This window comes from Balaenoptera musculus, chromosome 19 (assembly GCF_009873245.2).
Source record: "Balaenoptera musculus isolate JJ_BM4_2016_0621 chromosome 19, mBalMus1.pri.v3, whole genome shotgun sequence".
NCBI lineage: Eukaryota > Metazoa > Chordata > Mammalia > Artiodactyla > Balaenopteridae > Balaenoptera > Balaenoptera musculus.
In genome coordinates, this window is record NC_045803.1 from 60,445,441 (window position 1) to 60,472,798 (window position 27,358).

A 27,358-nucleotide genomic window follows, 5' to 3' on the forward strand; every position below is an offset into this window, starting at 1 on the left:
TCCCGCGGCCCCGCGGCCCCCGCAGCCGCCCCCCAGCCCACTGCAGCCCCCCGGACTTCGGCCTCCTCCTCCGGCGGCCGGTACTCAGCGCCCCAGCGCGGTCACGTGCCCGCACTTAAAACTAAAGTAAAGCTAGAACCTTGCTAGTCCGAGTGCATCGTAGGAGTTGAGGTCCTTGTGGGTGGGGTGGGGTCTTCGGGAGGTTTCCTTGGTAACCGTTGTTGAGGAGGGGGCGCCCCGGAAGTAGGCCGTGCGCTTGCTCCGAGGAACACCCGTCTGCGCCTGCGCACACGGGAAGTGGGGACGCTGAGCTCGGCATGGGGGAGCCGGAGCCGGAGCCGGAACAGATCCGTCTGAAGTGTATCCGTAAGGAAGGCTTCTTCACGGTGCCTCCAGAGCACAGGGTGCGACGAGGGACTGCTCGGGGTAGTTGTGTCCTCGCCGGCGGCAGGGCGGAGCCGAAACGCACTGGGGCCCTCAGTGTCGCGCTGAAGCGCCAGGTTTCCGGCACGAGCGGGAACGACAGTCCCAGAGCTCCTCGCGACAGGCGCGGAAGCCGGCGGCGGCCGTCCGGGACTCCGGTCCCGGCCGGTGCGCAGACCCCGGGGCGTGTCACGCCCGCGCGAGGGAAGGGCCGGCTCTCTGGCCGCCGGCCGCCTCGGCCAAAGCGCGCTCCAGCGCGGGCGTTTCTTAGTTTTGCGCCGGGGACGGGCGCCTCGTGTCGGGAGACAGTAGCCACGGGAAGAGTTGGAGGCGTGTCTCCCACCGGGCTGTGGGTGCACCGGGCGCGGGGCCCCACCTGTGACCCGGCAGCTTCGTTTGTGCCTTACTCCGTGTGGGGCCTCGGCGTGTGTAACTGTCACTTAGTCGTCTCGGGGACCCTTTGTAGAGGTGAGGGTGAAGCTTAGGGGCGTTGGGTGGTTTCTCCAAGGTAGACGGCTCGTGCAGGGGTAGGTGTGAACCCTGGCGGCGGATTGTTTTAACCACTTGCTGGTGCTCTGAGAGGCCGCCTCAGTGTCCAGTAAGGATCCCAACAGACTGGCTGAGTGAGCGCAGGACCCCCCTTGAGCCGTCCGCTGCCGTCGTTCATCACCGAGACTCGCAGCAGCTGCTCTCGGTGGGGAGTTAAGACATACCCGGACGAGGACAGTGCAGGATAGTAGGTGCTGCGAGACGAAGTGTTGGGATTTTTCCGAGAAAGAATGTTTTCAGCTGGGGGCCAGGAAGCAGTTTTGAGAAGCGGTAGCATTTCTCCTGGGCGGGGAAGTGTGACTGCGTTTTGGACACGCAGAGATGAGGAGGGTTCTTGCCAGGCCTGGGGAGCAGCAGGGGCAAAGTCCCGCGAAGTACAGAGTGTACGGGAAGCGCCAGGGGTGCAGCCGGGAGAGAGAGAGGACACTTAGGTCGAGCTGAAACCGTGGAAGGGCTTCAGTACAGGCCAGGTGACTCTGACTTCGTTCCCCAGGATGGAGGGCAAGGTAAATAGAGGCAGGGAGTCCAGAGAAGGGCTGTTAGAACTTGAACCTTGCCGCACGTGCTTCTCCGACCCAAGGGGAGGTGCTCATTCAGTCTGTTACAGCTGAAGGTGTATTAGGGTACAGGCTCTCTGCTAGAACATGGAGACCCCAAAATACAGTGGCTTAAGTACAGGACTTTATTTCTGGCTCCCCTAACGTCTCACAGGTGGGCCAGGCACTCAGGTTGTCTCTTTGCTCCACCTGTGCCCCACCCAAATCCCAGCCTGCCTCAAGGGGCAGGAAGGAGTGAGCGGCAAGCAGCCTCCTTTGATCAGAAAGTTGCGCTTGTCCCTTCTGCTCACATCCCATTGGCCAGGATTTAGTCACATGGTCACACCCAGCTGCAAGGGAGGCTGGGAACTATGGCCACCAGCTGGGTGGCTATGTGCCCCTGGGCAGTGTTTCATAACCCAAAGGAGGAAGAAACATGTGGATGATTGAGACAGTTTTTGCCGCAGAAGTGTTTCCACTGTGCTTGGTAGATGTTTCGTGAAGTTCTTCAAGCTTTTTCCACGTCCAGAGCTTGCTTGCTTCTTTCTTTATTTATTTATGGCCTCGCCCTGCAGCTTGTGGGATGTCAGTTCCCCCGGTCAGGGGTTGAATCCAGGCCCTCGGCGCTGAGAGTGCGGAGTTCTAACCACTGGGCGGCCGGAGAAAACCCCAGAGCGTAATGTAGAGGGGTGCCGCGCAGTGGACTTTCTGTGATGGTGGAAACGCTCTGTTTTCTGAATCGTCCAGGACGGTCACCATAAGCCGCATGGGGCCATCGAGCACTTCACATGGCTTGTGCAGCTGAAGAAATGGACTTTGAGTTTCATTTTAGTTAATTTTAACCAAATGTGGCTGGTGGTTCCTCTTTTTGGGCAGCACACATCGGGACCGTGGAATTGAAAGGGAGTGGTTAGACCGTCTTTGATCTCACATTCAAAGTGGCCAGCATCATCACCCCATTTTCTCACCTACAAACCCAGGTGTGTGGTCACCTTTCTGTTTGGTGAGCAGGACATGAGCTGGCTTTTTGGTACAAATTGAGTGTCCATATCCATCTCTGGTTCCATTAGCTGCCAGATCCCCTCACCGCCAGCACCTCTCTCTTTCAGCTGGGACGGTGCCGCAGCGTGAAGGAGTTTGAGAAGCTGAACCGCATTGGGGAAGGCACCTACGGCATTGTGTGTGAGTGGCCATGGTGGGAGGCCTGGGGGCCCAGGGACTGTCCCAGCAGCAGCAGCTGTGGCAGGGCTGGAAGGAGGGGACAGGTGACCTCTAATCCCTGGTGTAATTGCCATAGATTTCACACCACTCCTGAATAAACGCAAGCATCGGATTGCTAATGTGCACCCGTGAGTAGAGGTAGCTATTACAGCCATAAAGTACACACCTCAGAAAGCGGCCAGAGCTGCATCCACAGCAGCTGGGACATTGGTGTGCGTCAGACTGCTACGGGTTTGGAAGATGCACAACTTAGCACAGTGCTTTGGGGAGCCAACTTTGACAAAATAAGAGTTCCTTTTTCAAGAAAAGCTACCTTATTTGCTATTAGAACATAGTAACCACAGAGCACAAAGCAGTGATCTGCATACCAGCTCTAAGAAGGAAAACTTACAGGGAGCTTCTCACAACCAGGGGCCCTGTACCAGCTCAAGCCAGAGGACGCCCCAGGGAGCACATCTCGCAGGGTCGGGTTCTGCTTGCAAGGAGTGTGGACGGGCTGTCGCAGGGTACCCAGCAGTCAAGGGGGAAGAGAAAGGGAGCCCCCGTGGGGCAGGAGGCCACAAGGTGGGGTCGGGCTTGGATCCTATCCTGGAGGAGTTTCCATTCCAGATAGGGCCCGGGATACCCAAACGGATGAGATTGTCGCCCTGAAGAAAGTGCGGATGGACAAGGAGAAGGACGGTGAGCGCGGAGGGGCCGCGGACCGCTCTGAGCTCGCGTGGGAGGGGGAGGAAGATGCGAGTTGCCTGAGGCCCCCCCCAAGTCGCGCCTGCTTTCCCAAGGGTGTCTGCATGATGGTCAAAGGAGGCTGATCTCGGGGGGCTGCAGCCTGGCCCCTCCCACACACTCTAGGCCTCAGCCCCCCCAAGCCCTGTGCAGTTCATCCCCTTCACCCTCCCATTGGGTGACTCTGCCTCATCTTCTGTCTCAGCTCAGCGTCACCCCTCCACAGGGCTTTCCCACCCAAGACTGAGCCGGCAGCCCCTGTGTGCTCCACACCCCCCTGCCGACAGCCCCTTGGCTGCCTGTGCAGGCGGGGCTGTGCTGGGCTCACTGGGGGCCACCTGCCATGCATAGGGGTCAGTACAGAGTGCTGCTTGCATTTGATGAAGGAGGGAAGGGTTAAAGGTGCTGGTTAGGATGGCCTTGCTTCTCCCTGAGGTAGCAGGCAGAGCCCTGACAGCAGCGGGCATGGGGGTCCCTGAGAGCTGATGTGGACTGGGGTTGGGGGCTCACTGAGATAGCTGGCTGTCAGGGGTCCCTGTCTGCAGGGCTGGGCATCACAGAGGCTGTGAGGGGTCCCTGTCTGCAGGGCTGGGTGTCACAGAGGCTGTCAGGGGTCCCTGTCTGCAGGGGGGGTCACAGAGGCTGTGAGGGGTCCCTGTCTGCAGGGGTGGGGGTCAGAGGCTGTCAGGGGTCCCTGCCTGCAGGGGGGGTCACAGAGGCTGTCAGGGGGTCCTGACTGCAGGGGTGGGGCTCACTGAGGCCAGGCTGCGTTGCAGGGGTCCCTGTCTGCAGGGCTGGGCGTCACTGAGGCTGTCAGGGGGTCCTGACTGCAGGGGGGGGCTCGCTGAGGCCGGGCTGGGTTGCAGTGGGGGGGCTCGCTGAGGCCGGGCTGGGCTGCAGTGGGGGGGGCGGCTCGCTGAGGCCGGGCTGGGTTGCAGGGGTCCCCATCAGCAGCCTTCGAGAGATCACGCTGCTCCTTCGCCTCCGCCATCCGAACATCGTGGAGCTGAAGGAGGTGGTGGTGGGGAACCACCTGGAGAGGTGAGTGGTCTGCTTGCTGCCCCCACGCTGGGTCCTGCCCAGCCCCCTCCCTCTTGCCCTTCCTGCTGCCCCAGGAGGGTCCCTTGGCCCACTTGGGAGGAGGTGGGAGGTGGCCTGCGTTTCCCCCTCTTCTTTTCAGCATCTTCCTGGTGATGGGTTACTGTGAGCAGGACCTGGCCAGCCTTCTGGAGAACATGCCGACACCCTTCTCTGAGGCCCAGGTGTGAGGCTGGGGGCTGTGGTGGCGGGCTTCCCAAGTCCTCGTTCGGCACACTGTGGCGAACGCAGGCTGCCCTGACCCTGCGTCCTGGCCCCCTGCAGGTCAAGTGCATCGTGCTGCAGGTGCTCCGGGGCCTCCAGTACCTGCACCGGAACTTCATCATCCACAGGTGGGCGGGGCCACGGGCCTGGGTGGGGGCAGGGCCTCAGGAGGCCTTTCTCCAGAGGAGTGCTGGCTTGTGATGTGGGGGAGGTGTGACTGCCAGTACTGACCCAGTGCCAGTTGATGTTGCCCAGTATGCAGGAGAGCAGCAGGCGCAGCCTCGAGGCAGTAGAGGTTCTGTAACTGCTCCTGGGGGTCGGTCCAGGACCAGGTAATACCTGTTTCCTTCTCTGGGGGGCCGATGGTGCGAGCGAGTCGGGCTCTGAGAAGTGCTGCCGTGGAGAGAGCCTTACTGGAAGGCGGGCCAGGAAGGGCAGAGACTGGAGGGGCAGAGGGGAGGGTCCTGCAGGCCCGGGCAGGACCTTGCAGGCAGCAGCTCCGTGTGCCCTCGGTGGCTCGCATGGCCTGGGTGGGGATCAGACACAGCGCTGGAAGTCAGACCTGGGCTCGCGGCCTCCTCTGCCAGGTTCTCAGAAAATTACTGAGAGCTCTCTCTGGTGTTCCCAGTTGCCAAATCGCCTTGCACTGCCTGCCGTCCTCATTTTTAAGAAGTGCAGGGACTTCCGTGGCGGTCCAGTGGTTTAGACTTCGCCTTCCAACGCAGGGGGTGCGGGTTCGATCGCTGGTCGGGGAGCCAAGATCCCACATGCCTCGCGGCCAGAAAATCCAAAACATAAAACAGAAGCAATATTGTAACAAATTCAGTAAAGACTTTAAAAATGGTCCACATAAAAAAAATTTAAAAAAATAGAAGTGCAAACAGGAGGAGACGTATGGGGAAATGTTCTAAGTATCACCGCGACGGTGACAGCCTCTTTACCCCATGCAGCTTCCTGGGAAGCACTGGTGTTCTCTTTCTGTCACAGGGATCTGAAGGTCTCCAACTTGCTCATGACGGATAAGGGCTGCGTGAAGACAGGTGGGTGCAGGTGCTGGCTCTGTGGTGGGGGCCTCCGTGAGCGCCACCTCGACGGGGTGGCGGGCCGGTCCCGATAAGCACCCTGCACGCTACAAGCCGGCTGCAGACGTCAGTGGGCAGCCTTCACTGGGTGACACTCTCCCTCCCGTCTGTCTGCCTCTGTCACAGCGGATTTCGGCCTGGCCCGGGCCTATGGCATCCCGGTGAAGCCAATGACCCCCAAGGTGGTCACCCTCTGGTGAGTCCCTGGGGACCATGGGAAGTGGGGGGGTCATGCTGAAGCTGCACAAGGACCTTGGAGGTTTTTAAGCTGTGGGGCTGCACACACTCGGAGGCTGGGTGTGGATGGCTCCTGAGGCAGAGCAGGGCTGTCACCGGGAAGGACCTGCCCCATCCAGATGGGGCGCCGCTCTGCCCTGCGGCAGCCAGACCCCCAGCCTGGCTCTGAGCTGCTCGGAAGGGGCGGTGGCTTCACTGACGGGAGGACAGGAACAGTGTATGTCCTCTGTAATTATTTCTCACTCGACATTTTGAAGAAGAACGGGGTTGTGGTTAAGGGCAGGATGCCTTCTGCCATGTGTCACTCAGCCCCGACCTGTATAGAACGGGCCAGCACAGGACACTGCTGCACGCGGGAGCCGTCCAGTGACAGCAGCTGCTGCCTCGTGTGCTGTCGTGTTTGGCGGGTTTAGTGGAAGGGACAGCCGAGCTGGCCTTCGTGCTCCTTCGTCCAGGCCGATTCTGGCTCTCAGGGAGGGTGGCGGCCGGTGGGTGGGCTGGTGCAGAGCCGCAGTGCCTCGCGGAAGCCAGGCCGGAGGAGAGGAACTGCCAGGCCCAAGGTGGGGGCTTCTGTTCGCAGGTACCGAGCCCCTGAACTGCTGCTGGGGACCACCACGCAGACCACCAGCATCGACATGTGGTGAGGGGTGGATGCGCCCAGGGCCTTGGGAAGGGCGGGGTGGTCTTGTGGGAGCTGGCGGGGCAGGAGTGGGGCTGGGGGTCTCGCCAGCCTCCCAGCTCCCAGGAAGGTGGGCCTATGCCTGGGGTCCCGAGAGGCAGTGTAAGACGGCTTCAGCGTTCACGGCCCCCGTCACTGAGGACCCGCCCTCGTGGCCACTCAGAGAGGCCTGCTGGTGCCAGGTCACATGGCCCGGGGGGAGAACCCAGTGGTCACCTGCCCTTTCCGTCGTCACCTCCTCCCAGCTCTGCCCCCGTCCTCTGACCCCAGCACACGGGGGACGGGTCCCGGCAGAGTGGTGTTCTGCAGAGCCGGAGGAGCTGAGCTGAGGCCCCGTGCTCCTCTGCAGGGCCGTGGGCTGCATCCTGGCCGAGCTGCTGGCCCATAAGCCCCTTCTCCCCGGCACTTCCGAGATCCACCAGGTGGACCTGATCGTACAGCTGCTGGGGACGCCCAGTGAGAACATCTGGCCGGTGAGTGCCGGCCCTGCCCTCCCCTCTCCTGCCCCCTGCCGGCCACCAGCCTGCAGCTGCCACTCCCCCCCACAGGGCTTCTCCCAGCTGCCACTGGTCAGCCAGTACAGTCTGAGGAAGCAGCCCTACAACAACCTGAAGCACAAGTTCCCGTGGCTCTCGGAGGCCGGCCTGCGCCTGCTGAACCTTCTCTTCATGTACGACCCCAAGAAAAGGTGCTGACCCGGCCTGCGGGCGGGCAGGGGTGCCGTGACCGAGAGGGCCCCTCCCAGACGGACGTGTGAGGCCCGGGCCTCTGCCCACCCAGGTCATGAAGCCCTTTCTGAGTCTCCTGTGGATTTCTGGGTCCCCGGTCCCTATCTGCCACCCAGCTGTCTGCTGTGTGGGGCGGGTGTGAGGGAGATGGGCCTCGGCCAGGCCCGGGCCCCACGAACGGCAAGGCCTTCTCTCCAGGGCGACGGCCGGCGACTGCCTGGAGAGCTCCTACTTCAAGGAGAAGCCCCTGCGTGAGTCTCCCCCGCCCCCTGGCCGGCGCTTGGCTGGGGGCCCCTGTCCGGGGCCGGGGCCGGTGTTGGGCAGGTGGGCGGTGGGGCCCGAGCAGGCACGGGCTGCTCTTGCCGCAGGAACCGTGTGCAGGGTCAAGAGGGGAGCAGAGGGAGGCGTGGGGGGCCCTTCCCACCTGGCGCTGAGCAGCCCCCTCCCTGCAGCCTGCGAGCCGGAGCTCATGCCCACCTTCCCCCACCACCGCAACAAGCGTGCTGCCCCGGCCACGTCCTCCGGCGCTGAGAGCCAGAGCCGGCGCTGCAAGCCCTGAGGGCGGGGGCCCCGGGGCCCGGCCTGCCGCCCGGCCAGGACCAACCAGCTGCTCCAGCTGACTGCACCGCTTCCTGCACCTCCTCTGCCCACCGCTGCCCCAGAACGGCAGGGTGGGGACACGGGGGGATGCCAGTGGGTGCGCCCTGCAGGCCCAGACACCCTGAGGCTGGCCTGCCAGGCGCTACCTGGTGGCTCTGTTGTCTCGTGGCTCTGCCATCTGGTGGCTGGGCTGGGTCCACCTGTTGCCAAGCCCTCAGACACTCACTTCCCAGGAGGAAACTTGGCTGGGCCCATCTCAGGAGGTCTCTCTGGCTTGGGACGAGCCGATCCCACATGGTCACTTTTGTCCCCACTTGATCCCCAGGGTCTGCCTGGGAAGGGAGAGGCTACGGTGACCCCCCGCTGGGGCTGCAGGACTCAGTGGGAAGGAGGGGTGGGGGGTGGGGCGCAGCCAGCTTGGTGGACTGGAGTCTGGGCGGCTCTGAGCCCACCAGAGGGACGGCCTTGGGTTGGGGGCTGTGCCCTGTCCCCACTCCCCACTGAGCCCCCTGGGGAGGGGCATGGTTGGGCCTCGGAGAGATAAATGCTTTCCTCACAGACGCAGCTGGATCCAGCGTCCTTTAATGTACTTTGAGGTTGTGATTCGTGTGACAGACAGGTGTGGGGAGGAGGGGCCACACACAAGACTGGCCCCGCCCCAGGCCCAGGTGGGCAGACCCACCCCCTCCAGCCCTGTGAGCAGGCTGGCGGCTGGCAGCTGGTGCATCTTTACCACTGGACCCAGGTGGGCTCTGGGGTGGGAGCCTTGGAGATCTCCCATCCTGCCTGCCGGAGCCGGACAGCAGGAAGATGTAGCAGGGAAGCTGCTGGGGTACCGATTGCTCAGAAGCCCCCATGCTCCACCCGGAAGTGGGGTGACAGCCTCTCGGGCTCTGTGGCTCCCCATCTCCCGCCTGCTGTTCTCTGGAACTCGTGGGCACTCACTCTGGTTGGAGACTAGATCATTTCTCTTCTGTCCTTCGGTCCAGCTTCCCCACCCAGCTCTGACTGGAGCCCATGGGGCTGGTCTCAGGCCAGCACTCAGCTCATTCAGTGCAGGTCTGTGACACCCATGGGGGGCCAGGTCCTCTTAGCCGGGTCAGCCATGCATCTGGCAGAGCCCCTAGAATGGTCTTAGCAAAGCTCAGGGGCTCATGAGGTCACCTGAGCCCCCAAGGACACTCCTTTGTGGAGCACCCCCTTGGGCACTTGCAGGGAGCAGGTCAGGAGCTGCGGCGCTGGGGCCAGTGGTGGGGCCGGGGAGGGTTGGGAGAGGAGGGGGAGGGTGCTCCCTGGGGGCGGGCCAGCAGCTTTCCCAGGAAGACTGGGCCCCCACCTCTCACGTAGCGGGGCTGAGACGCCATGACCCCTGACCCACTGCTGTGCTCAGCACCCCTGGGGGGCAGGAGGGGCAGGGTGGCCAGTGGCCCGGGCCTGAGGAGGGATGAGGCCCAGAAAAGCACCGCGGAACATGTCTCCAGAAAGCCCTGGGCCTAGGGCCAGGCGGGCCTAGGGGCATCGTAGAGCAAGGCGTCCACCTGGGCTCGCTGAAGCCACAGGCGCCGCTGGTGGTTTCCGTGCAGGGCGCGCAGCGGGTGGCCCAGGCGGCAGGTGGCCAGGGCGGCACAGTGGGCAGTGTGCAGCTGGCGACACGTGTCACAGCAGAGGGCGGGGAGGGCGCCAGGTCCCAGGCAGCTGTGTGTCTGGTAGCCAGGGGGCTCGGGGACTCGGCGGGGGCTGGCCTGCTCAGGGGTTCCGGGGGCTTGGGGGGCGGCCAGGTCTCCGGGCCGACTGAGCAGCTCTTGGCGCAGTGAGAGGAGGGAGAAGACCTCGGCCTCGGGCTCCTCCTCCGAGGCCGGGCTGCTGGCCTCAGCCTCCCAGGCCCCGCCCCCCACGCCCCACAGTCTGGCGCTCTGCTCCCAGAAGAGAGGCTGGCAGGCTAGCTCCGTGGGCGGTGAGTCGGGGCCTGGCGAGGGTCTCCCGTATAGGCTGGTCTCGTCTGAGCCTTCATCCTCCTGCAGGTCCCGGTACAGGTCCAGCCGGGCCTGGCACCGGGCCGGGGAGCCACGGGGAGGCACAGGTGGCGGCTCCTCTTCACGGGCTAGTCGCTGCTGCAGCCAGGCCACGCAGGAGGCCACGTCCGCGCTGGCCCGCCGCGCCCGCAGCAGCTCCTCGGCCGGCAGCACGCTGGTGCCCAGCTGCGCCAGCACCTCGCCCAGGATCTCACACTCCAGCCGCAGGGCAAAGCAGCCCAGGGCCACCTGCACAAGCTGGCGGGCGGGGGGCGGGGCGGCCACCATGAGGCGGTGGTCGTCCCTGCGCACATAGCCCATCTTCTGGAAGCTCTGGATGAGGAGGTCCTCCGAGAGTGCGCCCTTCAGCACGTGCACGTAGCCCCCTGAGAAAGTCTGCAAGGGAGGGGGCCAGTCGGCGGCAGCCCACCGTCCCGCAGACCTGCCCTGCCCTCGGCTGCACTCCAGCTGTGGCCTGCTTTGGGGGCCACCATCCTCACCCCAGGGGGCGGCATGGCCCCAAGGCGGTCTGGGATGTGCTGACACTCCCTCCAGAGGAGCTGTTGTAAAAACATACATGCTGGGAGTTCTCTGGTGGTCTAGTGGTTAGGATTTGGCGCTTTCACTGCTGGGGCCTGGGTTCAGTCCCCGGTCGGGGAACTGAGATCCCGCAAGCTGCGCGGCCCAAAACAAAAAAACCGTAGATGCTCAGGGCCACCCCCAGAGACTCTGATCTCACTGGCTGAGGTAGGCCCAGGCATCACAATTTTTTAATCTAACACATTTCACCTGGGTCATAGAACCAACTAAATAAAGAGCCCCTACGTTGAGAAATCTCGCTGCTCTCTGGGTCCCCTCCACCTCCTCTCACCTGTGGGGGTTTGCTACTCTAGTTAGTTTCCTGTGTACCTGCTGAGTGGTCATGCAAACACACAAAGAATACAGGTGCTTATTTGCTCTGAGCAGGTAGCCTCCTGAACGCCTCATTCTGAACTCTGCTTTTCCAGTTCCCGAGAGCTTTCCCTATCACGGCAGAGGCCTAGCCATTCACTTCTGCAGCTGTGCAGCTGTCCACCGCACGGATGGAACATCTGTAGTTTTTGGAGGCTCCAGGCTGCAAAGGAACTAGAACGGTTCCTAGGATGGTGATCACGTGTCTCTCACGTGTCTACAGTTCCTTGATTCTGGGACCCTGTGAGTGTCCCTTTGCTTACAGCTGATGACAGTACCTCCACAGATGGGGCACTGCTGTGTGTAAGATTGTTCTCAGAGCTGTGCCTTCACCCCTTACAATGGACCTTGAGCTGGACTGTTCTCGTGTTTGCTTCATGGAGGAAGGAATGGATTCCAAAAGATTAGGTAACTTGCCCCAAGCTACAGAGCCGGCAGAAGCAGACCCCGTCCAGGTCTGCCCAGTGCTGAAGCCCGTGAGCATCTCAAGATCAGGCCTGTCTGTTCTGCTCTTGGCCCCCCATGGGGCTGCATCCTGCCCTCTGGTCTGAATGGATGAATGAAAGTCCTAGAACCTCAGACCAGCAGGTGTCCCAGTGGAGCAGTGGGCTCCGAGGCTCACCTCACTGAGAGAGGCTGCTGCTGCCATGGCAACCAGTGGAGGCAGCCGCCCACGTGCCCAGTGACATCATTACCTTCCCACTCTTCTGAATTAGCTCAGAGCACAAGGCAGCCTGCCCCCTCCTGCCAGCCTGCAGCTCACCTGGAGGGGCCCGGCCGGCCCCGGGCTCAGCTCTACCCAGGCTGGAGGGTGAGCTAGGTTCTTGTTTAGCCCGGCTCCCCTAGGACATGCAGGGGCACCCCCAGCCCCTGCCTACTTCATAGGGAATAACCCATCTCATGTCCTCTTCCACAAATGGGATCAGCCCACACCCTGGAGAGATTAGAGTGACCCTGGAATGCCCAGTCCTTCCCTTGTGCCTGTCCTAGGATTTCTATGGTAACTGGGGCCACAAAGCCACTTTGGGGAGGGCAGTCATGCAAGCTTTAAGGAGCAGGATCCCCCTCGGAAGGCAGGTATCCAAACAGGTGACCTCCACCCACCCCATGTTCTCAGCCCCAGGAGTACAAAGGGGAACCTCGGCCAAGAGATGCTCCAACACGCCCAGGACCCCTCAGCACACTAAGCTCTCTGAAACCCATCAGCCTCTGAGAACACCTGAAATCCTTTATGCCCGACGGTAGCCACCGTCCCAATGGTAGCCAACCCCCAGTAGACTGGGCAGGGGCCCCAACTCGGCCCGGCGCCCTACCTTGATGGTGGTGAACTCTTTCCTCCAAGGCAACAGATACAGGTGCACGGCGGCCAACTCCAGCAGCTCGAAGGCGCGGGCCAGGCCACGCAACGCAGGGGCCAGGTCGGCGCGGCCCCACAGGCCATCGGTGAGTAGTGCCAGCGCGTCATCCTGCAGCGCCCCGTGCAGGTCGAAGTCTTCCACCAGGATGTGCCAGAGCACGGCGCGCAGCGATGGGTCCCCGCACACGCCCGCGCGGCCGTGCCTAAGTTCGCGCTCCAGGCACAGACGGTAGTCCTCGGACAGCGAGCTGCTGCCCATGCTTGCGGGCGGGAATAGGGTATATCAGGACCCAGAGGCCCCTCCCTGTCCGCTGCGCGCCTCCAGAGCCCCCGCCTGCATCCACAGGTCCCCCACCAACTGTGCGCCCCTGGTATCTACAGTACCCCCTTCCCTGGAGACGTGCGCCACCTGAGTCTCCCTTCCCGAGCAGAGACCCCCTTGCCCACCAGATCGTGCTGTGGGCCCGGAGGACGACAGCCCTACCTGTCTGTCACCAGCAGTCCCCGAGCGCCCGCTGCTCTGTTCGGGCCTCTTCAGCAGCAGCTCGCTTCCGCCGGGGCCGGCTCCGCCCTTCGGCCGTGACGTTAGGGGCGGGGTCTCCTCGGGCACCGGCCCCTCCGCCAACGCGGAGAGGGCGGGGCCTGGTGAGGGCCCGGGAGCACAAACGCGACGCATCTCCACGGCCTGCGGAGCCGAGGACAGGGGAAACACCGTGGACGCTCCCACCGAGGCGGGCGCCGACCTCCCGAGCTGGACCCTCGGGAGCGCCAGGGTGCCGAGGAAGCAGGTACCGTGGCTCTTCGTGCGCCTTCCAGGAGCGGGGCCATCTCCGGGGGGCGGGGCTACCCAACAGGGGCGGGACCCTTCTCGTTGCCTAACGGGGATTGACCAGATACGGGAGGGAGGGAGGGGTCGAGCCGCCCTCTGGCGGGGCCAGCGCTCCAGGTGGAAGCCGGCCGGGCGTTTCAGCGTGACTTAAAACTGCAACCTCAGGGGACTTTCCTGGTGGTCCAGTCGTTTAAGACTCCGCGCTCCCACTGCTGGGGGCGCCGCACCCTCCCTCCTCCCCCCTCAAAAAACAAATCAGCAACCCGGGCCTCTTTGAGGCGGCGTGAAGGCGCCTTTCTGCTTAGGTCAGAGTCGCTTCCAGGCAGCGGATCCGATGTTCTGCTCTGTATCCAACCCTGCTTCTCCGCTCCTGTTCTGAGTGCTGTTTGCGTGGCCCCAGGTGTTCGCTGTTAACTGTTGTGTGCTACTCCAGGGAGCATAGCTCTGTCTCAGTGTGCCACTCGAACCTGGGCAGGTCTTTGCACCGTCCTCCCTTAGAGGAGTAGTCGCATAGACGACCCGTTGAATGGAAGTGACGTTGCGTGGCTTTCCAGGTTAAGTCATAAAACTGCCTTGTTGTCTTGAGACGCTCAATTTTGGGACCTAGCCACAGACTGGGAGGAAAGCAGCTGCATGAAAGGGCCGAATAATGAAGGCTGAATAATGTCCAAAATCCATGGAACCCGGGAATGTGAGCATATTTGGAAATAGGATCTTTGGAGATATTAGCAGTTAAGATGAAGTCAGACTGGATTAGGGTGGACCCTAAACCCTGTCAGAATGATGTCTTTGTAAGGAGGAAGGTTACATACTTCGGGAGGAGGCATATGATGGATGCAGAGACTTGCAGCTACAGGCAGAGACTGCAGGAGCCCCCGGAGCTGGACGAGGCAGGAAAGGGTTCTGGTCTAGCACTCTGCTGGGCCACGGCCCTGTGGACGCCTTGACTTCAGACTTCAGGACTTTGAGAGTAAATTTTTGTTGTTTTAAGCTCCCCGGTAGCTAGTTACAGGAAATGAATGCAGGCCTCCCATGGCTGTTCCCACAACCCTGAGGCCCTCACTGATGGCAGACGTGTAGACAAATCTCCAAATGACCCCAACCCCTTGACCTTGGGTCACCCCAACTTGGAAGGTAGCTGACCTAGCTGATGCTGCAGGTGGGGCAGAGATAAGATGTCCCCACTGAACCCTGCCGAGATGGGAGTTTCACAAGCAAAGCAAATGGCTGTCGCATGTTTAAGCCAGTGAGTGGGCTGGTTTGTTACACAGCAGGGGGGTGGACGCCACACTGCCTCAGCACCAGCTGCGTAGGGGTCCTCCTGTGACCCTGGGCTATAACCGGGAGGAGCAGCTGGGTGGGAGGGTCAGTTAATACCTACCTCGGCCAGGACTGCAGCTCCCTGGACCACCGCCCAGCACGCTGCACACCGTGCGGCTGGGTCCAGTCTCCCAGGCAGCACCACTCTCCTCATCATCCAGCTGTCTCATCTTCACCAGTTCAGTGCAAGGGAAGGTCTGTCTTGTAAGTGTTTTAATTTGCATTTCTTGATTTTTAAAATGACTTTAAACACCTCTTCTTATGCTGATGAGCTTTTTAAAGTTCTTCTTCTGAAGACAGCCTGTTCACAGCCTTTGCTATTTTCCTGACTGGGGCTCCTGCCTTTTTCTTGTTGATCTGCATGATTTTCTGTGTGAAGAATCCATCACTCACCCATCTTACGGAAGGCTGTAGGCTGGGAGAGGCTGAAGGACTGGCCCAGAGTCAGCAGCAGGAAGGCCGTCTGATCAGCACCTCCAGAGAGCTCCCCAAAGCCAGCAGGAGCGCCCACGGTCAGGCTTCGCTCCACCGTCCACCTGCTCTATGAAAGGGGGCTTAAAATCCCATCCTTGAGACCGCCAAGGCCTGGAGCAGGTGGGTCAGCCTCCCCAGGCTTCATGGCTGGCTGGGCCTTGTGTCCAGGGCTAGGGGGCTTCCTCTGGAGAGGGCAGGGACTCAGGGACTGAGAGCTTTGAGGGCAGGGCAGGGTGAGGAGGCGGGTGCCCGCCTGTCGTTCCTGGGGTGCTGGTGGGCAGGGGACCCCTGCCCACAAAGGCTCCCGAAAGAGGCAGCTGCCCCCGGAACTCGGGTTGGCCTGCCCTTGGGGTCACGTCCCCGGCCCTCTCTGGCCTCCGGAGTCAACCTGCTGGGCTCGAAGCGAGCTCTGCCACCGGGAGGTGTGGCCTGGAGAAGGCGTTTCCCCTTCCGTGCCTCACTTTCCTCACGAGGTTCCCGCACAGCCTTGGGACACTGCGTGCACAGAACACACAGTCAGGTCCAGCTGAGCCTTCCCCAGAGACCCCCACGCTGCTCCCACACCACTTTCTGCCATGGTGGCAGGTGCTGCCCGAGGCTGGGGCCGGGCCACCTGCATGTGTTCCCCACCTGGAGAGCAACATGACTCCTGGGAACCCTTCGGGAGGAGTGGTCCAGGCTCAGGTCCTGCCCAGTGATGACCTCTGACCCTGCCAACCTGCTAGGCCCCCCAGAGTGTGTCCAGTGCTAGAAGGAGCAGCCCCACGGATCCCACTCCTGGGCAGAGGTCTGGGAGGCGGGCTGGGCTTGGCGATGGCCCCAGGGGCCTCTGGGACTGTCTGGCTCTGGCTGGTTGGCTGGGAGTGGCTGTGCTGCCCAGGCCTCCGCCTGGCCAGTGGGATGGGGAGCAGGTGAGCCGCGCTGACGGAGACACCAGTGACCTCTTTATTTCCAGCTGGGTCATTGGTTGCCCAGGGGCCTGTAACAGTCAGGGTGGGCAGGTGGTGGGGCTACAGGCAGGCGCCGACCCTTGGGTTCACACCGACCCCGAAGGGGCTGAGTGGGAGTGGGGATTTGCCAGGGGTCTCAGGATGTCCATGCCCATTGCCAAGGGTGGGAGTGTGGCTCAGAGCTCCCACACATGGGCAGGTGCCCTGGGGACACCTGGGTCTCCAGGACAGAGTGGTCAGTGACCAATAAATAAATAGCACAGTCTAAACCCACCTGGGCCCCAGGCCTCTTGTGAGGTGACAGGCTCTCTCCTCGACTCAGACAAGAACCTGGCTCAGGGAGCTCCGCGTGTCACGGGGGATGGGAAGGGAGAGAAGCAGACCTGCCCTCAGTCAGGCCCACGGCCCCCCTGTTCTTGGGCTGGCGGGGCCTGCGGGGCATCAGCGGACTGAGCCGTCGGACTGTGCAGGCCCCAGGGGAGCCCAGTTTCCCTGCACGGGGCCTCTCACAGGTGGGGACAGGAAAGAGAAGGGCCTGGTTCCTGGGAGCTGACTTGGGTCAGCCCCATCCTATCAGGAGCAGAGGGGGCCTCCTTGAGCCCTAGGGGCTGATGTCAGGCGGGGGCGAGAGCCCCACCTCGGCCAGCCCACCGCCCCATGCAGGTGCCTCCGGGCCAGTCCTTGGCCAGCCCGTCCTCTGCTACTTGCCCAGGGCCCGCCGGGGCAGCAGCTCCACGTAGCTCAGGGCGCTCTGCAGTGACGTCAGGCAGTAGCCCTCCTCTCCGATCAGGTACCTGCACGGAGGCGGCACAAGCACCTGTCACTGGAGGGATGCAAGGAGACCCCGACGTTCTGGAAGGGGCACCTGCCCTTGCGGGGCAGAACCTGGATGCTGAGGTCCCATGGGCAGTCAGGGCGCTGGGCTGGGGGACGGCCCACTCCCCAGGCAGACGCTGCTCAGGGGATGGCCCCCTGGCTCCTCTGGGCGGCGTGCTGGCTGAGGGGCAGGGAGAGGGGCCGTGGGCCCCATGCATGGGTGGGAGCACGAGCTCAGCCCCCACGCTGGCCCGAGGCTCCCACCTCTCGTGGATGAACTCCTCCAGGGCTGCACACTCCGACACCAGCTGGGGGAGGCCACTCCTCAGCGCCACAAAGGACAGGATGGGCAGCAGGTCGTCGGCGCCACTGTTGGGGAGACGCAGAGCCGGCCAGGAGGCTCCAGGGACCGGGGGCGCTGCTCAATCCCCACAGCCCTGAAGCCTCCCAGCTTGGTCCCTGGAGCAGCCTTGGGCTTGCTGGATGCTGTCCCTGTGCCCCTCCTGCCCGCCGGCCTCAGGGGGCTGGGGGTGGGCTCGGGTCAGCGTGACAAGAGACCACCTGGGAGCGCCGCGGCCATCCTGAATGGGGACCCTGTGCCGCAGAGCCCAGGGCTGGACCAGGGAGGCCCCACAGTGAAGCTCTCCCGTGAGCTTGCCCGAGCCCGGGGACGGGATGACGGAGAGGACAGCCCATGTCCCAGGCAGTCTGCTCACTCCTGGGGTCAGGGTCACTCACGTGCCACTCCAGGTACCCCAGACCCTCCGCAAGAGGCACCTAAGTGAGCAAGGGAGGCCCTGGGGGATGCTCAAAACCCTGGCGAAGGGCCCACGGGCCAGTACTCTGAGCGAGGAGCACGGAGGCAGACTGGTTTGAACCTGATGACCAACCAGGGACTCCTGCCCCCACCTCCCTGGGTGCCACACACCTGCAGGGACACACAGCGCCCCCCCCCCCCCCCCCGCTCCTCGGATGTCCTGAGGAGAGAGCTAGCGTGGGGCTGCAGCTGGGACTCGGAAACACTTTCAGTCCTGGGGCCCTTTCACCTGCTGCAACTTTTTCGGAGACCAGATGGTAAAATAGTGATGGTGGCCGGTGAGAGCCAGGTGGGTCCCCCGGCCTGACCCCGCCGCCCACCCAGCCGGCTGCAAGGACAGGTGCTTTCAGGGTGACCCCGGTCTCTGGCATAGGGTGAGGGTTCGCCAGCCCCAGGTGGGCGCCAGGGCCAGGGAAGGAGGCTGCTGGCTACAGGCCGGTCCAGGTGAGGTAAGGCAGGACCCAGGTGGGGAAGACCCCTGCCCGCCTCAAGAGGCTGGGGCAGGGGCGGTGCAGGAACCCCAGGCTGGGGCTCAGCACAGGACCAGGGCGGCTTCCCCAAGTGTGCGCCTGAGGGGGGCCCACGCCACGGGGTTAGCAAGGGGCTGGACCGCGTCGTCAGCACGGTTGGAGCCCCGGGTCTTTGGTGGAAATGGGCCGCACTCTCCCCAAGGAGAAGCAGGGCCAGGCGCCGGGCGGGAACCCGAGGTCCCAGTGCCGGGGCCTGGGGGGAAAGGTTCCCGCTCCCCTGGCCTCTGAAGGCAGCCCCTCCCGCGCCCGGTCCCCACCACAGGCCGCGGCCTCCTGGGACTCACATGGCGGCGATGCCCGGCTGGGGTGCAGCCTCGCGAGCCCGGTGGTAGTCCTCCGCGCAGGCACAGATGACCCGCAGGGCCCGCACTGCGTCGCAGAAGCCAGGCTTCGGGTGAGGGGTGGGGATCGCGTCCCGGTACGGCCCCGGGCACTGCCCCACCCCCATCGCGTGCAGGGCTGGGCAGAGCCTGGACGATCACCACTCATGTCCCACGGGACACACCCCCACCGGACAGGAGAAGGGCCTGCCGCTGAGGGACGAAGGCGCAGACTCCAGTCGCCCTCTGGGACGGGACTCTGTCTGATCTGACCCCCTTCTCCCTTTACTCCAACCAAACCGTCCCCCCTCACCAATGCAGTCCAGCTTCTTCTGGGGGCAGCTCTCCAGGACCAGCAGCCCTAGCTCCTGGGCGGCGGCACAGTAGGGGTAGGCGCCGGCTGCCGTGGCCTCGGGGTCCCGGGGGAGGAGCTTGGTGGGGACGCCGACGGCCGCCGGGGGCGCGTTCCCGTACAGCTCCATGCTCCTGCTCAGGGCGGCCTCCCGCAGGCGGTGAACGCTCCTGGGGCAGAGAGAGGCCAGGCTCAGCGGCCCAGGGCCCCGCCCGGGAGGGGACAGGGGCGGGACTGGGGAAAGCCGGCCACGCCCCGAACCGTGGGAGGGTGGGCGTGGCACCGCCTGCACACGCGCAACACCTGAGGAGGCCTGGAAGGAAGGCAGCTCAGGGATGCACACACGCGGCGGGGCCGCACCTGTACACGGCCAGCAGCAGGGGCCACAGCGGGGAGAAGAAGGGCTCCTCGATGCAGGCCAGGCAGCGGTCTTTGGAGGCGGCCGTGTTCAGGCCTTCAAAAGCCAGGAGGGTCAGCGAGAGCAGCCTGTCTGCCGGGAGCAGAGCCGGTACAGCGGCACTGTGGGGACAGCTGGGACCTCCAGCCCCGCTGGCAGCCCCTGGAGGCCTCTCCCACCCGCAGCCAACCTGGGGTGCCCAGGAAGGGTTCCCCACCTGCCTGCTCCTCCCCGCCGCCCCAGAGCCAGCCTTGGGATGGGCAGAGCCACAGGTAGCTTCCCGGCTCAGCAGGAGGGGCTCTGCCTGGCCCTGCCTACCCCCACTTCAAACGCTGCGGCCCAGGTCGGTGCAGGGAGTCGGGGCCCTCATCCCTAGGGGTCACAGGGTCATATGCAGCTCCCCCAGGGGGCCAAGGAGACAAGCCTGGGAGGAAGGGCATAAGACAGCTTCTTTCTGAAAAGGGTCTGTACCCCAAACTGTGGCACCCAGAGGAACTTCAGAAGCATATCTGAAGACAAGAAATCTGAGGCCCAGGGAGATGAAGGGACCCGCCCCCCACCGGGGAGGAGGGGGTACTCACCCAGAGTCTCTCAGACAACACGGGCCCCTGACTGCGAGGCCTCTCTCGCTGCTTCTTAGGAAACCCTGACAGCCTTCCTCCTTGGAAGGGACGTGAAGTCCCCTGCCACCCTGGGCCCCTTACGGAACCCACACACTCTTCTCAAAATGGAAAAAGCTAAGAAGATGAGCCGCCACCAGGCCGCACACAGCTAGAGCCCTGGGTTTGGAAGGGCGGGGGTCGGACCTAACGGGGCAGCTAGGACCACCTGGCAGCCAGAGGCTCTGATGGCAGACCCTCCCCCAAACACAAGAGTGAAACGGACCCGGCTGTTCTCCCCGTGTGGCCCCGCGAGGAGACAGCCAGGGATGGAGGCAGACCCTGGCCACTGCCGGCCCCAGCAGCTCTCTGGGGCAGGGTGTGTGCCTCTCTGCTAAACTGGACGCGTGGCCCCAGGGGAGGGCTCTGCAGAGCAGGGCCGGCCTGGATGCCACCCAGAGGAAGCCTCCGCCGGACCGGGCCCATCCCTGGCCTGTGACAAGTTTTCCGAGGGTGCGGGCTTCAGACAGAGCAGTTCCCCCACCGCCCACCCGGCCCGCGCCGCGGGCCTCACCGATGGCGTCGTGTATGTCCTGCACGGTGCCCTTCAGCTGCTCCAGCAACGGCTCCTTCGTTACCCCTGGGGGCTGGGGCTCAGGCCGCCCCCCAGGGCCCCGGCCCCTCCTCTCAGGAGTAGCCAAGAACTGTTCCAGGTCCCCGAAGGAGCTGTCCTTGCCTGGCAGGTCGGATGAAGTGTCCGCCAGGGGTGAGGGAGGCCCCGCGGGGCTGCCGTCTGCCCCTCTGTCCGGGTTGCCGGGGTGGGGTGGGGGGATGGAGGCGCTGGCGGAGGTGCCGTCTGTGGTACTTGGGGCTGGGCTGGGCTCCGGGGGGGAGGGCATGCAGTACAGGCTCTGAGAGGGCCGGAGCCGCCGGCTTCCAGGAGCCAGCAGCCCGTCGGCGTCGGGAGGCAGGGAACGGCAGCCCAGGGCCGAGGCGGCGCCCCTGCTCACGATGGGGTACAGCGCCCGGTACACCGCGCACTGGAGCTTCTTCAGGAGCTGCGAGATGGGGTGGTCGGGGACGCTGTGAGTGGGGGGAGAGGCAGCGTGTGAGGGCAGCCCCGTCGGGCTGGGGCTGCAGTCCCCTCGCTGGGTGACCCGGGGGGCTGAGAAGGCCCGCCGACCCTGCGAGGCCCTTACCCGACCCCCACCCAACGGCCACGTGGCCCCGCCGTGAGGGATTTCAGAGAAGGGACGCACGGACTATTCCTCGTGGCTGAATGTTGCAGGTAAGGCCTGTCCCACCCCTCTGAGAAGCCAAAAGGCCATTCGCGGACAGGCGGCCCCGGGGTCACAGGCGGGAGCCTCCGAGAGAGCCAGCGTGGCCTGCTGCCCGTGCGGTCACCCAGACCGCCTCGCTCCTCTCTCCTTCTTAATCCTTTCCTCCGCCATCAGCCTGCAGCCGGGGGAGGGGCTGACGGCCGGTACCTGAGCAGGTGGGAAACCAGGCTGGTCACCAGGGACAGGTCCCCTGGGCTCCTCTTGAGCTTGGCCTTCCAGCGCTTTGGCCAGTCCTGCAGGACAGGAGACCTTGGGGGAGAGCCCGCGGGAAGCCCCTCCTCCCAAGCCAAGGCCACGCCCAGGGGCCCAGGCCTCCCTGCGGACGCCCCGCCCCGCCCCGCGCACTCACGTGGTCTTGCTCGTACTCGAGGATGGCGGCGTAGAGGGCCCGCTGCTCCCGGTCCTCGGGGGTCAGGGCAACCTGGCTGCAGAACCTCCTGGGAGAAAGGACAGGTATGGGGGCCTCAGGGCTGGACAGGTGGGCGCGGGAGTCCCCACCTGGCCCCCCCAGGAGTCCCGGGACCGAAGGCGGAGACGCACCTGTTGGCGGCCTCCTGGAGCCGCAGCCGGCGCTCCTCCATCTTCCTTTGCAGCTGGGGCGGCAGAGTCAAGGCCCTTCTGACGCGGCGTGCACGAACCCCCCGGCGTCCCAGCGCCCTGCCGGACACGGGGCCCTTTGGGATGGGTGGGAGGAGGGGCTGGGCCAGAGGACAGGCCCGCTCAGGGAGGGAAGGCAAGTCCTAGTCGACCTGAGGGGTGGAGAGGAGTCTGGGTGCTGGGAGGGGCAGGGTGGCCTGTGTAAAGGCCGGGAGGCGAGAGGAAGCGGGGCTGGGCAGGAACCACCCCCTGAGGACAAGTGTCTCCGAAACTGGAAGAACTCTGCTTCCACACCTGAACCCTGGCATCTTTACTTCCCTGCCCCCTCCCTCAGCTGAAGCCTCTGCACACTAAGGATGGACGGAAAGGATACTGTCTTCTCCCGGGCTTTAGCGATCACCAGGTTCTCCATCATCTGCCGCTGCAGGGACAGGGTCTAGGACGGGAAGGATGGAATAAGGCCTACTCCCCCCACCGCCCTCACTCCAGACCCTCCTGGGCTCCGCTCACCAGGGATGTCTTCTGCATGGCCTGGCTGGGGTCCAGACGGGCCATCCGGGCCTCATAGGCAGCCTTCAGCTTCTGATTCTGCAGGGACGCCTCCTCCAGGGGTGTCAACTCCCTGGAATGGTGACAAGCTGCTGTCCAGGCTCCAGGAAGCCCAGGAACGCTCTGGTCACCTGAGGTCCCTTCCTGACCCTGCCTTGAGACCAGAAGGTGAGGAGGTGGTGATGGGGGCAGGCAGGAATGTAAAGGAGGGAGGAGGTCTGGGGTGGGCGGGAGACACCTGCCTCACTGAAACATGGCCCTACTGCCTGGATTCCAGACCTTTATACACACCAGTCACATGTGTTTCGTAACAGCATGAAACTCTTTGAAGGCACCATGTGAGCCAAACAGCAAGATTAGTTTGCAACCCATGAAAGCGGGGTGGGGGTGGGGGGGTGTCTCACAGCTACTCTGTAACAGCCACCAACAGCCCCCTCACCATCAAAACGTCTGGTCCCACGTCTTCCTGCTTTCATGGGTGGGAGGAGGTAAGTCATGGGGACACGAGACTATCCTGGGACGGAAGTCTGGTGCCTGGCCCTGCCCCAGAACTGCACATGCAGAGACAGGGTGTAGCTGTGGCTCAAGGCCTGGCAGCAGCAGCAGGAAGAGCCCATCCTCTTGCTTATCCTGCTGGGATTCTGGCATCTTTGTCTCAGTGTCTTTCACCAGTTCTAGAAAATTGCTTTTATCTCTTCAAATAATGCTCCTCTCCCATTTTCTTTCTCATCTTTCTTTGGAATTCCAATAACCCGTTAGACCTTCTATGTGTTTTTGTGTGTGTGAGCCATTCAGGGTATTTTTTAACCTTTTATCCAACTCTCTAATTCTGTCTTTAGCTGTGTCTACTCTGCTCTTTTAAACTTGTCCCCTTCTTTTTGTGTGCATGTGTGTATGTTTACAGGAGAATAAAATTTGTTGTCGTTGTTTCTGATTAGTGTTTAAAAATAATTTCAGTATTTTTAATTTTGTTTCTACTTGGTTCTCATTTGACCCTTATTATAAATTCTATTTGACCCCTATTATAAGTCAGATTTTATAGCTTCTTGTTCCCTGCAGGTATTTTCAAACTTGCTTTTTATTTCTCTAAATACAGAAAGCGTGATTGTATTATAATCTGTGTCCCATAACTCTATCTGAAGACTTTGCAGGTCTGTTTCTGCTACCTACCTCTCGTTTACAGTTTCTTGATTCTTTCTGTGCTTGGTTATCTTTGACTATGTACCACTCATTTTATGAAAGTTGAAGGTGCTTTGCTCCAGAGACAGTTTGCATTTGTTTCTGCCAGGCACCAGGTATTTCCATTCTGGGATCCCTTTTGACTAAATCCACCATGGTTAGCTCACTTTGCCTCCAAACCCAGGCTTAGCCCACCTTCCGTTCTGACCCATCTTACTTCTTAGAGCTTTGTGACTCTACAACCTGAAGCTTCTGGAAGATCTCAGGCGGCAGAAATGGAGAGAGCTTCCCTCCCTCATCTGAGTATACCCGGCGGTGTCGGCTGGTGGGAGAGGGGACGGGAGCAGCCACAGGCATGGCTGGCCTCAGGCATGTTTTCCCTGTAAGACATACGTGGCCAAGGGTCTGCACAGGGGCCTGACATTCCACAAAGGAGATACAGACTTGGGACTTCCCTGGTGGCTCAGTGGTTAAGAATCCGCCTGCCAATGCAGGGGACAAGGGTTCGAGCCCTGGTCCGGGAAGATCCCATGCGCTGTGGAGCAACTAAACCCGTGTGCCACAACTACCGAGCCTGCGCTCTAGAGCCCGCGAGCCACAACTACTGAGCCTGCGTGCCTAGAGTCTGTGCTCCGCAACGAAGAGAAGCCACTGCAATGAGAAGCCCGCACACTGCAACAAAGAGTAGCCCCTGCTCACTGCAACTAGAGAAAGCCCGCACACAGCAACGAAGACCCAACGCGGCCAAAAAATAAATTAATTAAAAAAAAAAAAAAAAAAAAAGGAGATGCAGACTTGGGGGGGGGTGATGTCCTAAGAAAGCTTTCTGCCGGACACCCACCAAGTTTGGCAGCTGTCGACTGGGCCCTCTCCAGGCACTGCTCAGCCAGCTTCAGCATCTTCGAGGTGTCAGGGGTCACAGTTTCCCCAGCTTCTGGGGAGCAAGCGACAAGAAAGGTGGTCACCATCACCTCTACCGCTAATCAGATTCTTGCTGGGATAGAAACAAAGGTGAGCCCACTCCCTCCTCATCTCTGACCATCTGCCTTGGGTTTACCTCCTGGCCCTGTGTGTGGCTGTCCTGTCCTGTCACCTGGACCATTAGAGCCTTCTCTATAACTAACTGGGCCTTCTCTCCTCACTGACGGCTTCACTTTACTTACAGCTCCTCCCCCAGGTGGGCCCTGCAGTCAGCACGGCTGTTTCACAGAGACAGTTTCAAAACCCATCTCCCGCCCTCTGGCTGTGTCCAAGCTCACCCCTGGTGCGGCTGGAGGACTTCTGTTCTGCACTCCCTCTGGGAATCGCTCCTGTCAGCAAACTCATGGTGTAGGAGCTGCCACCTGACACACTCCCCTGGACCCCAGCAGCCCCGGCTCCTGATCCACCCCTGCTCCCTTCACGGCCGGACCCTCACCACACCCTCGTTCAGCCACGTTACTCCCAGTGCAGTGGCCCTCACCCACTCAGTCCTGCCCTTCTCTCAGGTCTCTCCTCTAGGACGTCCCCTCGCGGCTGCTCCCACCGTGCCCTCCTCTCAGTGCCCGGAGCTCTGCTGAGCTCCCTGGCTCCCCTGGGTGGAGACCCCCACCTCTCCCTGACTGCTGTCGGGCTGCTGGGCACCTCGAGCAGAATGTGCTCCTGACGGAGGCCTCAATTCTTCCCTCACGTCTGCTCCTGCTGCCTCCTGCACCCCCCACTCCGGGCAGCTCACCGTCCCCTTGGAATGTCTGGTGAGGCCCATCTTTAGAGAACACGCCCCAAGCCCTTCGCTCCTTCCACCGGAGGCAGTCCCACCACTGCTGTCCTCACTGTGGAAGCCTCCTGGAGGATCTGCTCCCATGCTGGCCTCTCCCCACAAAGCCTCCACGAGCTTCGCCTCGTGCCAGAACAACCCCAGGTCCATCCCAAGGACCTGCCGGCCCCAACTGCACCTTCCCCTCTCCAGCCTGCCTACCCTTCTTGTATCTGGCACCCACTCTCACCTCAGGGCCTTTGCAACGCCCTCTGCTGGGACGCTGCCCCCAGCCCTCCACCATCGTGCAGCTCACTCCTCCCTGGACTGGGGTTCAGTGTCCAGTCTTTGGTCATGTCCCAGCCCATCTCCATCCCCTCAGTCACAGCAGCCGTCCCTTCCTGCTCCCTGTCACGCTCATGCTTACTGAGTGCTCAGCCGCCCACCTTCTACTAATGACCCGGCAGGTAAGACACAGGACACCCCCAGGCCTGGGGCCCTGGGACCCATCAAAGGCTAAGCTGTCCACAGTCTGCCCGGCCTAGGAGGAGCTGTACCTTTGGAGGTCTCCACTTCTTCTAGCAGCACCTGGGAGATGTAGTGGACGCTCCTCAGGTATTCTGTATATGCCTCCTGTGCCCAGGGAAGAGAAATGGCAGCGGTCAGGCCAGTAGAGGCGCATAATTCCATCATGCCTGCTCAGTGCCCTTGTGGAAACACAGGAACGGTGGTGCCTGCTTATCTGTGAGATACACCTGCAGTGGCCGAGCGGGTTCACTGGTAACTGCTCTGCTGGGGCATGGAGAGTACCCCTCTTCTCTAGACTTGAAGCTGGCATCACGGCCTTTCTCTCCAGCACAGGAAGGAATGGAGGTTCTCTGTCAGTGGGCCAGGGTAAGGAGCCTTGGCAGGTGCTGCCATTCTCCACTCTATGCAACAAGTTCTCTTCCTGTGTAACTCAGGGGCCATTCCCTCAGTGGCTTTAAAAAAATATTTCCTGGGAGGTGAATCAGGGAGTGTGTTGTAAATCGCAGAATCACTTTCTGACTCGGATTCTGGGAAACCCTTTCCCGAACCCCAGAGTAAGTATTCCCTGGGCACGCAGCAGTCTGACACTAGAATGTCAGTATTTTCAAGAGGGTGATCGTACCGTCCTGTTCAGGGCTCCCTGACAGAGCTCAGGGCGTTTGGAACCATAGCATGGTGCTTTGCTTTTTGTTTGTTTTGCTGCATCCCCGTTCTCAAATTACCCACCGTTAAGTCTACACCTCAGATAAGGATAAAATGGGTTGCGGGAAAGATTTCTGACTTGTGGGGGCATTTGCTGCCCTAGGATCCCGACTTGGGGAAGGCAGCGGATGGAAGACCGGAATGCCTTTCGGAGGCACCCGCGGCCTCCTCCCCTCCTTGGGCGGCCCGGTGTGACTCAGCCGGCTTTTCCACGCGGTCGCCACCCTTAGGATTAACACTCGTTCTTGGAGACAAGCCACACCCCTCCCCCGCCGGCATTTCCTTCCAAACAAGCTCTGAAGGCGACTGGAAAGCCGCAGCTAACCTCTTATGGATACCGTCCCCTTCGGGAATCTGACTAAAGCTACAGGGCCCGCCCCCAAACTATACAAACACACGGGATTGTCTGCCAGATACACTTTGGAAGGCTGCTTCACGGACCCTCCTGAGTCCCCTTCACAAATGAAAACACCTCGGCTCATATTCCCGACTTGCTGAACAGACGGGAAAACTGAGGGCAGGAGCCGGCGGGAGCTGTCCAAGGTCACGGCCGAAGCCCGAGCCCGCGCCCCGGAGCCTTCGGAGAGGCCTGGAGGCGCCCACCCCGCAGCCCCGCCCTCGCCCACGCCCACCGGGCTGGCCGCGGGTCGGCGACCGCCCCCGCCTCGCCCCGCCCGCCTCACCCGGGGCCGGTTGCCGGTGTCCAGCTCGATGGCCCCGTTGGCCAGCTTCATGGCGCACTGAAGCGGTTTCACCGCGCCGTCCCCGACCGCAGCGGCCATGGCGCCGGCGGGGGAGGCGGTGGCGGCCGAGGGGCGGGGCGGTTGGCCCGGATACCGGAACGCGGCGTGCGCGGGCGCGGGTGCCGCCCGAGCCCCGGACCGCCGGAAAAGGCGGTACCGGCGTGCGGCCACTTCCGGC

At 62.5% G+C, this 27,358-nt stretch overlaps 3 protein-coding genes across 18 annotated transcripts; 1 reads left to right on the forward strand and 2 right to left on the reverse strand.

Moving 5' to 3' along the window:
- Positions 1-74: 74 nt before the first annotated feature.
- On the forward strand, positions 75-8,641 carry CDK10 (cyclin dependent kinase 10). Of its 9 annotated transcripts, none has more exons than XM_036834792.1 (15): positions 275-404; positions 2,385-2,488; positions 2,618-2,690; positions 3,339-3,410; positions 4,394-4,496; positions 4,636-4,717; positions 4,818-4,885; positions 4,982-5,089; positions 5,745-5,797; positions 5,966-6,035; positions 6,657-6,716; positions 7,105-7,228; positions 7,304-7,443; positions 7,682-7,734; positions 7,936-8,641. In XM_036834792.1, exons 4-15 carry the CDS (start codon positions 3,392-3,394, stop codon positions 8,040-8,042), a joined length of 987 nt encoding a protein of 328 aa, XP_036690687.1. In that variant the 5' UTR covers positions 275-404; positions 2,385-2,488; positions 2,618-2,690; positions 3,339-3,391; the 3' UTR covers positions 8,043-8,641. The 9 variants fall into 9 exon arrangements, with proteins under 9 accessions (XP_036690682.1, XP_036690680.1, XP_036690684.1 ...); XM_036834794.1 differs by having other exon boundaries at positions 349-366; XM_036834793.1 differs by lacking the exon at positions 275-404 and adding an exon at positions 432-891.
- An 8-nt stretch (positions 8,642-8,649) lies between these two features.
- Positions 8,650-13,023, reverse strand: SPATA2L (spermatogenesis associated 2 like). Of its 2 annotated transcripts, XM_036834783.1 has the most exons (3): positions 12,888-13,023; positions 12,360-12,663; positions 8,650-10,491 (listed from the first exon to the last, which is right to left on the reverse strand). In XM_036834783.1, the coding sequence occupies exons 2-3, from the start codon at positions 12,660-12,662 to the stop codon at positions 9,577-9,579; spliced, it is 1,218 nt and encodes a 405-aa protein (XP_036690678.1). In that variant the 5' UTR covers position 12,663; positions 12,888-13,023; the 3' UTR covers positions 8,650-9,576. The 2 variants fall into 2 exon arrangements, with proteins under 2 accessions (XP_036690678.1, XP_036690679.1); XM_036834784.1 differs by lacking the exon at positions 12,888-13,023 and having other exon boundaries at positions 8,650-10,770; positions 12,360-12,493.
- A 2,366-nt stretch (positions 13,024-15,389) lies between these two features.
- On the reverse strand, positions 15,390-27,350 carry VPS9D1 (VPS9 domain containing 1). 7 transcript variants are annotated; one of them, XM_036834775.1, is made up of 16 exons: positions 27,121-27,350; positions 25,765-25,840; positions 24,314-24,403; positions 23,690-23,852; positions 22,255-22,366; positions 22,118-22,180; positions 21,688-21,740; positions 21,497-21,584; positions 21,295-21,380; positions 20,382-20,890; positions 19,172-19,301; positions 18,773-18,981; positions 18,424-18,508; positions 17,057-17,161; positions 16,685-16,770; positions 15,390-15,521 (listed from the first exon to the last, which is right to left on the reverse strand). In XM_036834775.1, the coding sequence occupies exons 1-16, from the start codon at positions 27,217-27,219 to the stop codon at positions 15,493-15,495; spliced, it is 1,983 nt and encodes a 660-aa protein (XP_036690670.1). In that variant the 5' UTR covers positions 27,220-27,350; the 3' UTR covers positions 15,390-15,492. The 7 variants fall into 7 exon arrangements, 6 of the variants coding, with proteins under 6 accessions (XP_036690670.1, XP_036690669.1, XP_036690668.1 ...); XM_036834774.1 differs by having other exon boundaries at positions 24,314-24,406; XM_036834773.1 differs by having other exon boundaries at positions 22,255-22,447; positions 24,314-24,406.
- Between the last annotated feature and the right edge of the window lie 8 nt (positions 27,351-27,358).